General features: G+C 32.5%; 1 protein-coding gene across 1 annotated transcript; it reads left to right on the forward strand.

Annotated features, from left to right (window-relative positions):
* Positions 1 to 9,994: 9,994 nt before the first annotated feature.
* On the forward strand, positions 9,995 to 10,972 carry LOC130813107 (LRR receptor-like serine/threonine-protein kinase ERECTA). The gene has a single exon (XM_057678841.1). It carries the CDS (start codon positions 10,072 to 10,074, stop codon positions 10,735 to 10,737), a length of 666 nt encoding a protein of 221 aa, XP_057534824.1. The 5' UTR covers positions 9,995 to 10,071; the 3' UTR covers positions 10,738 to 10,972.
* Positions 10,973 to 13,478: the final 2,506 nt, after the last annotated feature.

The following is a 13,478-nucleotide window of genomic DNA, read 5'->3' on the forward strand; positions in this document are numbered from 1 at the left end:
TGTGTAATGGTGTCCTTTTTCAATTATATATCATGTATTTCTATAACATCCTCAAAATAGGTCGAACTTTTAAAAATACCTTTAATGAAAAACATGAGCCAAAACTTACTTATAGAAGTGTTACCGCCACATCTATTTCTAATAAAATAAATATAAGTCTTAACGACTAAGAAATAACTTAATAACTTTAAATCCACCAAAGGGTCTTACAACATAAGAAAAGACTGAAACGCAATCTGGGTCTTACAACATAAGAAAAGACTGAAACGCAATCTATGTCCATATAAAATTTAAACAACTTAAGGTAAAATTTAAACTAAAATACGACTCTAATAAAAGCTATTTTTCTAGGTAATCCTCACTCCACGATTCCCACGCAATCAATAACCTGCAACATAAGAATGCAAGAAAAACAAGGGAAAAACTCCCAAAATCAGGAAATTGAGTAATTCCGACTCCATCCCATAAAACGATTAAGTTTGAAAATGATTTAAGAAAATAAAATATAATCAAATTGAAAATAGTTTTAGAAAATAATATATAGCTGAGTTTAAAAAAAAACAATTTGTGAAAACAATATATATAATATCACATAAAACCAATTTATTAATTTGATATTTAATAATGACAAACACATAATCAATTTTTAATTTGAGGGAACGAGAACGCCAGTAGGCCGAGGCTTTACCCCTATACCTACTTCATCAAGAGGTCGTCACCCCAAATAATTCAAGGCCAGCAGAGTAGTCTCAGAGAATCCTAGTGTGCACACCCCTTCTACTTGGATCACAACAAATAGAAGGAAGACCAAACATCGTATCAAGTATCAGAAATAATAATACATGTCGGCAGCTATACTAACCAAACAGGACAACTTGTTCATCACCCTTATACTTGGATCACAACAAATATAAGAGCTTCATTTACCTCGTGTTATACTTTATGTGATTTAATATATTGTAATAATTAGCCGTGTGCACACAAACATATAATCAAACATACATTATACATTTTATTTTATGATCATAGGTTTTCCCAAAAAAAATATATCTCAAGAATATTCAATTGCAATATTAATATCATAATATTTTTCTCCCAAATTCAATCGCATTTAAAATCATTATTAAAATAATAATATAACTTTCATCAAAATAATAATATTATAAGTATTTCTCTTTCAAATTAAACCGTATCTAATTTCGTTATTAAAATAATAATATAAATTTTATCAAAATAGTAATTATAAATTCAAGTTTGACAAAAATAATAGTAGATATAATTTAAGAATATATAAAACATAATATCATACAAAATAATGTCATATAAAATCATGCATTCTATTTAAACACATTAATTATCACTTAGCACATAATATTAATGGGATAGTCTTAATTAGATGGACATTGAGAATTACCTTGTCACGCGATCCTAGACAAACGTACGCTCCTAATAATCTTTGTCTACGAATTCGCTGTCTACACGATAAAATAATATATCTCAAATTAAAACCCCGATCAACCCAATCGAAATAAATAAATTAAAAGACTCTCGATTTATATTTTATAATTTATTTAAAATGACAAATTTTAAAATGTAGTTAAAATTTTAAAGATTAGTAGTAATAGTTTTAAAAGAAAAGGACAAATTTTAAATAATAAAAGGATTTTATGAAAAAAGAAAATATAAATATAAAGGTGCTTTACAAAATTTAGGAAATTTGGTACTGGTTACCAATACCCATGAAAAGAAACAAGGGAAAGAAGAGAGAGGAGGAGAAAGGGAGAGAGAGAGAAAGAGGGAGAAGGAAGAGGGTGTCGGCCGGCCGTGGCTCCGGTGGTATCCCGGTGACCGCAGTATCGCCGGAAAACTAAGGTCAGAAATACTTTTTTTTATTTTTTTTATTTTTCAAATAAAAGATGGGTGTTTTTCAATTAATAGCATAAATTTTTTTTGGGTTTTGAATAAAAAAAATTTCTAACAAATAGATGAAATTTATACCTTTAATATCAAAATCTTGCCTTTTCTTGGATTAAATTTTAAGCAATTGGAAGATGGAGAAATAGTTTGTTGGAGAAAAAGGAAGTGTGAGTAATAATGTGAATGAATTAAGGGTAATTGGTTTAATTTATAGTGGGTAAATGAGGTTAGTTATAAGATTTAGAGGGAGAAGTGAGAAGTTATTTGTTAATAGGGAGTTATTTTTTTTTTTTTTTAAAAAATTTCTGAAATTTGTTTTTATAGATTTATTATTACTATTTTATTTTATTATTATTATTATTATTTTTTTTAAAATCGGATGTTAACAATTTCATTGTACAACAGACTCGTTTAAGATTATATGTTATAATTATTCTCTATGTATGTGATTGACTTATAATTTAGCATTATATATAAGCTTTAAATTCTTCTCTGGCACTATATTTTAAGGGTGTAACACCCCAGAATTTCCGACCCTTTAACGAAACCAAAACCGTAAAGGACGGGAGGAAATTCGGGTGTTACATAAAAGAAAAAAGAAAAGAATTTAGATAAACTTTAATTTTTGACTTTTAAAAAAGGTGAGTGGAAATTTTGGCAGCATCTGCCTTAAAACTGTGCGCCTTTGTAGAAAAACAAAAGTTAATTAAGAAGCTAATAAAGTAAAGGCACTAACGGCCTATCAAAACTATGTCACGGCGGAATGATTCGTCGCCGGCCTCTCAAATCAACATGCCAAACATGGATCGTGGTTCCAGTGTCGACGTTTGCGTTTTAAAAAGTTTTAATTCCTTAAAACCATATATAGTTATAGACTACGCAGCGGAAATACAAATACACGTGGGAGGACACAAGGCCTCATAACAAAACATATACAATCAAAATTTACAAAAGATAACAAGAGATTCAAAATCGAAAGATAGCGGTAAGGACACAGGTTATGCTTCGCCCTCATCACTCTTCCCAAATGCAATGCAATACATAAGAAGCTCCAGTACCTGCTACGCTTGTCTATGATCCTCCTGCTGCTCGACATTAGACCAAAGGCCAATGTGTCATAGCAGGACAATCATAGAAAGTCATCAACAATTAAACATAAACACAAACACGTACACGTCAGTAACTAGCGTCAAATATAATAAGGCCAACTACTAGATAACATTAGATTATAAAACAGCATAAGACGATTTCATAAGACACCATTACATGTAGTAACCGTTTATCGGCCACTTATACTTCTTAATTTCACTACGGGCTTTCTAACCCGAACCATGTGTTCTTGGGTAGAATGCAGATCTTCACGATCCTCTTTTTAAACATAACTCCTGCAAACACGTATAGCATCAACTCGACCAAGGCATTAACAGAATACCTAACGCGTGACCTTATAGAGCTTGTCTATCTTAAGGTAAGTTTGATCATAGTCCGTAATACCCTTGAGGTAACTTAACTTAGGCACACTTCTCACTAGCATGAACTATTCTATCAATAAGTAGATGTTCTACAATGAATAAATATTCTATCAAAGAGTAAACGTTTTATCAACGCGTAAGCGTTCTACCAAAGAATGAACCTACTATCAATAAATAACTTTCGATCAATGAATAAATTTTCTACCACTGAATAGTTTTCTATCAGTGGATCTTTTCTCTACTTCCTGGCATAGTGACACGGCCAAGGGCGTTATCGGCCTCCCGGCGCCCATTGGCAAAGTATGAGCTCATGCCCCCTCCAGCTGACCCTCTCGGGTCCTACCTTCGGGAAAAACCTAACACACTGGGGTACTAAACCAGTGAAGAGGCCACCATATTGGGGTTTGCAAGGCCCGCATGGTAACACCTCGGCCAAGGGGCGTTATCGGCCTCCCGGCGCCCAATGACCCAAGCATGCTCATACCCCCCTTACGGTGGTCCCGTCGAACCTCACCTAGGGGACTAATAAAACAACCGGACATAATCCAGTTAAGTCACGCCAGCTAATCATAATATAGTACCTTATTAGATGGGAATAACTTCCACTCTCAACTATTAATGAGCGCCCTGGGATAGCAGCGCGCCAAAACCCACTGAGCCACTCAATAGAATATGAAATTCACCTATAAAGGAGTCATTCTAACTCCAATTACGCATAATCTAATTCTTAAATAAATAAGGGGGTGGTTCCCGCCTTCTATTAACACTCTCATTCTCTAAACTATTCTAAGCGCAAGCACTTCGTAGTCGATAGCTCTTCATATAAAGTGTACTCACTAATACTTCATAGTTTCAATACAATGCATATTATCAAAATAAACAATAATGTCTTAAAGAAAATTGCATATAAGGGTTATTACTGCGTGTACGTACCTGAAACTGCTACAATACGACCAAAAGCCACAATAATTAGCCAAGGTGAGGTTTTATGACCCTCTTATATACTGAGTACCTATACGAGTTTGAGATAGAAAACTAATAAGCCTTTTTGGTCTTATTTAAGAGCTACTTACTTTAAAAGAAATGACTCTACTGCCATTCAAACAAGTTTCAACTTGTGCTAACAAGTACTTTAGCCACACACAATGACTTTAATCCTAAACTAGCTTATGAACTAAAATATCATATTACAAATCTAACCACAACACAAAATTTATACTCAACTCTATATCAAGGTATGATCTAATGAAAAAGCTTCTAATTATATACTTTTTGCACTAGCATAAGTTTTAGAAATTAGTAGACTTAAGCTCTATAATGCAATGTATTACACCAAATAATAATGAAAATACTCATGATAGTATTACTTTATATTCCTACATTATTCAAGTTTAAGGTGGTAACAATGAAAAAGAAATAAGTTATTTAGATAAATCATAAAACTAAGTTTACGCAACTTACGACAACGATAAACAGAATCAACAATGTCAATCACTATTAACAACAATGACACCATGTTACTAAACAAACAATAACCACATGACAACTAACAAATACTACTAATCATTTTACAACCACCACAATCACTATCATAGTCAGCTACAATCATCACCATTACTAATTATCATAACAATAACCAATCAACTAATTCTCAAAACAACTAGTTGAAGTTATTTGGAGTTGTTTTAGCCTCATCTTTAGGCTACGTTACTTTTTAGATTATGCTCCCCCAACATAGACTTTCAGCTCGCATATTTTCAAATTTTATCCTACCTTTAACCCGAACCCCATTACAAGCTCAATAAAGACCTTCTTGATAATCATGCAGTCATATGTGCTTCCTTGATTTAATATCTTGCCAAGATTTGAGAGTATGTGCCACATTTCGAGTCGACTTTTATAGGTCGAGTGATATTATTTCCCCTTCAAACACATGAGTGATGTTGAGATGGGAGGGTGCCTTATTAGCATTTTAGGCTACAAAAATTGATTCATATGCACATCTTTTGCATATTTGTGGGCGGAGAGCGATCGAGTACATTTTATACTCGCCACAGATAGAGGAGTGTCACCCGTGAGAACTCTTTCCTTGATTCCTCGTTATTCCTTAGTGATAATGCTTGAATTCGCTTGTATGATATTTTACTCTTGGATTGGTATTGAACTATTTGAATGCTTTGATTGAGAGGATGTGATCACAAGTGTTTTGTGATGTTGCTTTTATAGGGTGAAGCATACTTTTATTCTTAAAACCTTGTCTTGTTTGCTTGAGGACAAGCAAAGGTTCGGCTTGGGGGAGTTTGATGTGTGTGTTTTATATATTATTTTCTACCATGCCCCCATTGTATTTTTATAGCATTTCTCGCGTATTTTGCTCAATTTTCTATTGGTTTTTATGCTTGGTTGGAGTGTTTGTTTCCTATCTATTTTGTAGGTACAAAGCTCTAATTATGCTAAGAATCGACTCTTGGAGCGAGATTTGCAAGTTGGAAGGTCATAAGCTACTCAAAGGGTCATTTTTGTGCTGACCAGGTCTCATACCCGGGTGGGTTTCCACATACCCGGCCGAGTGAGCCTCTCATACCCGGGTGGGTTTCCACATACCCGACCGGGTTTGCACTTGGTACTTAGAAGAATTTGAAGATGCCATTTGGAAGAAAAAGTTGCCACTCGCACCCGGGTGGGTTTCCACATACCCGGCCGGGTGAGCCTCTCATACCCGGGTGGGTTTCCACATACCCGGCCGGGTGATCCTCTAAACCCGGGTGGGTTTCTAGACACCCGGCCAGGCTTCCATTGAAGATCAAATTGCTCTGCTACGTACCCGGGCAGGTTTCCACATACCCGACCGGGTTTACTCTTGAACTTAGAAAATTTTTGGTCTTGAAGATTTAGTTTTGCTTCGCACCCGGCCGGGTCCAGCAGTTATTTTTGATAGTAACTTCCCATATCCTCCGATCTCTTTTAAGGAGGATATAAATAGCTTTTGAGGGGAATTTTTGGGGACAGTTTTTCTCTCTGTTTTGAGGGTTTGGTATTGAAGGGATTTCTCATATTACTTGCCATGGGGGATTTTTAATCAACACTTGGACATTGTAATTTTAATTATATTGAAGGTATTAGTTTCAATTCTAATCTCTTGTTCTTGTTTATTATTGTTATCTTTGAATGTTTGTTTCTCCATTAAATTTGAATTTGATTTTCTCCATGAATTTAATAGTTGAATCTATTGTTAGTTTTAATATGCTTAGTGAGTAGTTTTATTTCTAGGGTTTGGTGAAACTATGCAAAAGGTCATGATTCTTGTTTGATTTTAGGATTTAAATTTGGTTTGTTTAGGCGATTCAATTGATGGGTTTTAGATTGATTGCATGTTTGGCCAATTTGCAAGTTTTATTCGCTCAATTCTATAAGCGAGAGTTGCGAGTTTGAGTGAACGATTTCCTTCTTTGAACAATTAAGCTTTAATTGCGATAGCTTGTTTTATTGTTTGATTGTCGAATTTGTATGCGAGAGCAACATCTTCCTTCGCCTATATTCATTCCTATCCCAATTGTTGTTCATGAATCATGATCGATGCATAGTGAATCCTTTTAGCCCTAGGTTTTTAATTATTGAATTTTATTCATCTCTTGTTTTTGCGTTCTACTTAGATAAACAAAAATCCAACATTTGATCGTTAGCAATAGTGAACTTGGTTCAAATTGTAACTTTACTTGTCCTTCCACAGTGGTTCGACCCTACTTTCCCAACTATACTAGTTAGGTGAATTAGGAATTATTTTTCGTAGTAAAACGATCTATCAATGTGTCACTCTCCCCTTTAGACGTGCAATCCCTTAATTACAATCGAATATTTTGTTTGTCTTTTGTGACGTTTCTAATCTCTCCTTTTAACACATATCTCACTTCATATAATTGATGTTTTAATGAAGGACATGTGTCCTCACATGCACGTGAGCTTCTTATACACTAACCTTCTAAACTTGTATACAAAATCCCCTAATAACCCTGCCAGATAATTGTTCCCAGATAACTACTTATTAACATAAAATCCTCCTAGATTATGGCGGATTTGTTTTCCTTTGACTGTCCTTTTATCATAATAACCTTTAAATTACTATTTTACGCACACAGTTTGGATTCCTAATATCAAAGACCACCCTAAATATCTCTATGCCCTTATCAAAATAAAAATCTCGATCAAATACATACTTACATATCACGATTTTATCTGTATCAAGGGCTGGTTCTAGGGGTATTCCAGGTAGTCAATCGCCTAAGGCCACTTAAAATAAGGGGTCTTGAATATTAAATCGTGTTAATACTTTTTAAATGATTTTTTTGTAAACGTTTTTTTATATTTGAGGTAATATAATGTTATAATACATTTTTTTATCTTTTAATATAACTAAGGGTCCAATTTCAAAAAATATCGTATAAATAGAACCTCTAAAATCTTTGTTCCGCGACTGTATCATGATTATATAGCATATCTTGTAATTTGAGCTTATCAAATTCAATATTTGATTGCGTTGGTAGCCGAATTATTTAACAATTAACACCATCCACACTTGAAAGCCTATAAATAGGTATTTTGATCATTCACGACTCCATACATAGTCCTCCCTTTTACCCCTATTTCTTCTTCTCATTAATTATTATCCATCAATGATGGAGATTTCACCAAAACATTCTCATTTTCATTATCTGTTAATCCATATTTCCCTCCTCTTATCCCACAATTTTCCAACGCTGATATTCCAGCGTGTCACGTCCAAGACGACGTCCTATTAAAAATAAGAGACCATTTCGGTGGTCCAAACGGCTCTCTTTCCGACTGGACTTTCAACTACTGTCATTATAAAAACAAACTCAGTTCGAGACAATTTATCGCTGAGCTTGGCGACGGGATGAAGACAGAAAAGTCTTGTCATCAAGGTTGGCTGTGGACTTTTTCCGTCTCTTTTTTATCGCCATTTTATCTCCAAAGTTGATTACATGCATTTTCTGTCTCCATTTCGTCGGGATTAATATTATGTGGGAATTCAAATTTACGAAAGGAGAAAACTTGCATGTGACCGAGAAGGATCATCAACTTACGGACGGGTCACCGCCGTCACTTTACCCCTCAACGGAGTACTGTCCGGCACTATTCCGTCAGACTTCGGTGATCTCCCTTTCTTCCAATTTTTAACGATAGCTAATAACGTTAACGTCACCGGAAGTATTCCCAAATCTTTAGGGAAACTCCAGAAACTGTACCATTTTGATCTTAACTCCAACAGTTTAAAGGGTCCAATTCCAAAAGAAGTGTTACAGTTAAAGAGTCTTAAAGAAATTAATCCTTCTCACGATAAGCTGTCGGGTCCGAGAAGGTCTTAGTCGTAAGATTTAATATGATGAGAACTTTTTTATTATTTATTTTTTTATTTTATTTTGTTTACTTTGTTATTTTTTATTTTTTTTTTGTATTGTAGTGATTTAAAATGTGATTCATTAGGAATTGAAATCGCTTACTATGTTTAATTTTTCACATAATCAGCTTTGTGGGCCCATTCCAAGTGGGTTGAACAAGTTTGGTTTTGTTGATAATAAGGGCCTATGTGGCTCTCCTTTGCCTCCTTGCAAGTAATAATTGCTACTGCAACTGATAACTAATTTCATAAAATATTTTATCTCTTCTCAATGCTTACAATTAATGGTGATAGATTCATTAAAAAAATATCAATACCAGTATCAAGTTTAATGAAATTGAGGAAATATATCACTTTTAATAGTAATTTTTAAAAAATCTTTTATATAAATTTGATCTATACAATTTTCGTGTAAACCAATTTTAAAAGTAATACTCATATATCCTTTTTGATTTTCATCAAAGAGGAAGTAGATAAGTTTCAAGAAAGTGATAATAAATAAAGAAAGATACTGAATTGTGTGGGTGAAATTAAAAAAGTTAAAATGTATAGATGAGATTAAAAAAAGTGATGGTTATTATCTAAAAATAAAAGCAATGCAAATTAAATGAGACGGATCAAAATAGGAAACAGTGCAAAATTCCACGTAGAGGAGAGAGTAACATTTTTACCAAATTCAAGTAAAATAATTAAGAAATATCTCATTGGTGTAAACAAAAAACTGTTTTCGACTTCACATATTTGATAGTCTTTAAAAAAAGACTATTAAAATTAAAATTGCAAAGATATAAACACACTCATTAAAAATGATAAATGTGAAATTATGAAAGATAAAGAATAATGACTATAATATAAAATTTATTAGTCTATTAGGTCCTACTTGATTATATTTTTTTCTTATACATTATTCGTATTACATAAAATAAGCTTAAATGATGAAAAATGTCAATAATGAAAATGTAGCGAGTATTTCAACGGAGGAAGTATATCATATTACTAGGGGACAAAAGCCAAAATTACAAAAGATTATATTTTCAGCAAGGAGACCAGGAAAGCCCAACACTGATGTGGCTTCGCGTATAAGTATAATAAGTATTAGAGTCTCGACTATCAACTTAAATTTTAGGTTTAGTTGTACGACCTTTAACACCATCCACACTCGAAAGTCTATAAATACATACTCATCGTTCATAACTCCATACACACTTCCATTTACCTTTATCTCTTTTCCTCTCATTTTTTCTCCTCATTAATTATCTATCAATAATGGAGATTTTACCAAAACATTCCCATCCTCATTACCTCTTCTATATTTCTCTCCTTCTCCTTCTCTCTCACTTCAACTTTTCCGACGCCGATATCCCAGCGTGCAACGCCCAAGACGAAGCCGTCCTTATAAAAATAAGAGACCATTTCGGTGGCCCAAACGGCCCTCTTTCCGACTGGGATTCCGACTGCTGTTATTTCAACTATGTCGGGTGCGGCGGAGAAGGATCATCTTACGGACGGGTCACCGCCGTCACTTTCCCCCTTAACGGAATACTCTCCGGCACTATTCCTTCAGACTTCGGTGACCTCCCTTTCCTCGACTTCTTAACCATAGCTAATAACGTTAACGTCACCGGAAGTATCCCCAAATCTTTAGGGAATCTCAAGAAACTGTACCATCTTGATCTTAACTCCAACAGTTTAACGGGTCCAATTCCAAATGAAGTTTTACAGTTAACGGGTCTTAAAGAAGTTGATCTTTCTAATAATAAATTGTCGGGCCCGATTCCCCCGTCGGTATCCTCATTGAAATCGCTTACTATGTTTAATGTCTCACATAATCAGCTTTGTGGACAAATACCAAGTGGGTTGAACAAGTTTGGTAAAAGTAGCTTTGTTAGTAATAAGTGCCTTTGTGGTTCTCCTTTGCCTCCTTGCAAGTGATGCTGTTTGAATAGTTTAATTACACCCCTGTCGGTTTTCTCATCTTATAATATAATATTATCAGTAACAATTTTAAGGAGATCAGATCATAGAAATATAGAAGTAATGAATAAGGACTACTCATACATAAATTCTCCTAGGAGGCCTAGTATTGGCTATATTTTTTCGTTTTATTATACTTGTTATATTTGACTTTTTATATAATTTTATATAATTTAATTATTTATATATTAAATTATGCATAATTAAAATCATAAAAAGTTAATATTGTGAAAATATACTATTAGATAATTTAAAAAGAATCTACTTAATTATTATATTTTTTCTTACATATTAATATCGTGAAAGTTATTAAAATATGCTATTAAACAATTCAAAGAAAAATATGATATTAGCTAAATTTAAAGAAGAATATATAAAATAAATTTGAAAGATGATAAATACAGGGGTTCTTTCCAATTACATATTCTCTTGTCGTATAAATGATACCTTTATCTTTAAATAGTTGGCTTATTAATTATATTAATTTTTGTAATTTTGACCAGTCGTTTAATACAAAAATTCCTAAGCAATAACCTTAATTTGTAAATCACCACAAAAAGATAAAAAAATAATAAGAAAATTAATAAAATCAAAAAAGATAAATTAAAAAAACAAAATTTCCACCCTATCAAATCCTACCACATATAAATGATTTGTTATCTTACAAATAACCGTTATTTACTTAGACATTCTCCGTTCAATACTTCTATTTTGTTAGGGCCTTGAGTAAAAGTTAATATGAGTGTTACTCTAGCTCATGAGGTACAATTAACGTGCATATATATCCTATTATATTTATTGACAATTTATAACTACTAAAATTTCAATTTGAAAAAAGCACTAATTGCTGAATTAACTTAATTAATTAAAAAATACAATAAAATAATAATATAATTAATTAAGAATCTAGACAACGATTTTAGCTGAAAAATATAAAATGATGGCCATTAAGTAGCCACCCAAAATCAATATCTAAAAAACAAAAAAAGTCAATAATAAGGTAATAAATGGTCACTAATTATGTAAAATTATTGCGCTTGTTCCTATTGAAGGTAAAAATATACGTACATATTGCAGTTTTAATGTATAAAATGAGATATATTAAAAAATTTAGCACTTTAAAATAGTAGACTCTGAATCATCGCTCATGCCACGCTCATGCCACTATTGCAACGGAATAGAGCTGTTTATGGATGGATTATCTGTCATGTTCGATCTACTCAACTCAAAAAATGAGTGAGTTTGGACAACGCTTTTCATAAAATATTAAAATTTGAACGGGTAATACCGGCCCTCCAAAATAAATGGGCGGGTAGCGACACCAGAAAAATACTTGTTGATATACCCGCCCGCTAGCTTAGTTTAATAAATTAATTATTAGATAACATCTATTAGTTTTTAAGTTGCTCTAGTCCACTCATCTACTATAATACCAATTAAATAATAATTACCCAACTTACTTTAATACTCATATTACTAGTTTACTACTCTAGTTAGTTTACTCATCATCTACCGTCTACATTACTCCGTAGTAAGATGATGATAATCAAATGATTGCAATGCTTTGGTTGGATTATTCAACATAATGTTAATATTTATGTAACTTGAGTATTTTTGAGACTTTTTATGTATTTGGAGTATTTTAGATAATGTAATGTATTATTTTAATTGTTATTAAGACTTAATCAACTTCATAATTTGTATTGTATTTTTAATATTTTATAAGAAATGCCCGTTTACCCGCAGGTCCCACCCACTAATGAATGGGCGGGTAGCGACAAAAAAAAAGTCCACAAATGCGGGTGGACTTTAGAATATTTGAGCCCGTAGGTAGATTTTTAATGGATTATCCAGTCCGCTACCAGCCGTAACCCCCCATGAACAGCTCTACAACGGAGCTAACCCTTGCAGTTCATTATCTCAATATCATTAATTGGCCTCTTTCCAAGGTGAGATTATATTAGAGGGATCAGATTGTACCAATCTAACCCTTTTCTAATAACACAGATATTAATTCTGATTGACCGTTGGTATAAAACATCAACTACAACTTTTATATAAATAAAAAGTGCACATAATTTAATAAGCGAGTTATTTTGCTAGATATAATCCATTATAATAAATTACTAAGAAGCTATACTCCATTAAAATTAGACATTAAGTTTTTTTGATCTTATTATGTAATTATTTGAGTTATTGATAAAAAAAATCGGATTAACCTTCATAAGTAAATAAGAATAATTAAAATTCAAATATATAAAAATAATTCAAATTCTCAGGGACATCTAAAACTAATATTCTGACACAAAGTAAAATTAATTTGAAGAGAATAAGTTTAAATTGAACTCATCTCAAAAAAAAAAAAAAGTTTGAATTGAATTGAGCACAGTAGTGCATCTTAAATATATTCTATCAACTTCATCTTGAAAATATAAATTATTATCATCATCATTATATATAGTGAATCTGTTAAGGGATTTTTGAGGAGATTAGGGGTTATTATATCTTCTGTGACTTTTCATATATTTAGGTGATTAAGTGTTATCTTTTTGTATTCCATCTTCCTCTTTGTAACCTATTTATATTGATCAATGAATCAATGAGAAGGCAAGACAATCAACACCAAAATCAATTCTATCATGGTATCAAATGCTCAGGTTTTTCAAAACCTAATTTAAAAAAAAAAAAAAAATAATAAT

Source organism: Amaranthus tricolor, chromosome 1, assembly GCF_026212465.1.
Source record: "Amaranthus tricolor cultivar Red isolate AtriRed21 chromosome 1, ASM2621246v1, whole genome shotgun sequence".
Taxonomy (NCBI): Eukaryota; Viridiplantae; Streptophyta; class Magnoliopsida; order Caryophyllales; family Amaranthaceae; genus Amaranthus; species Amaranthus tricolor.

Bases quoted from the DNA above. Each gene is read 5' to 3' on its own strand.
- LOC130813107 (XM_057678841.1), top strand. From the start codon at position 10,072: ATGGAGATTTTACCAAAACATTCCCATCCTCATTACCTCTTCTATATT.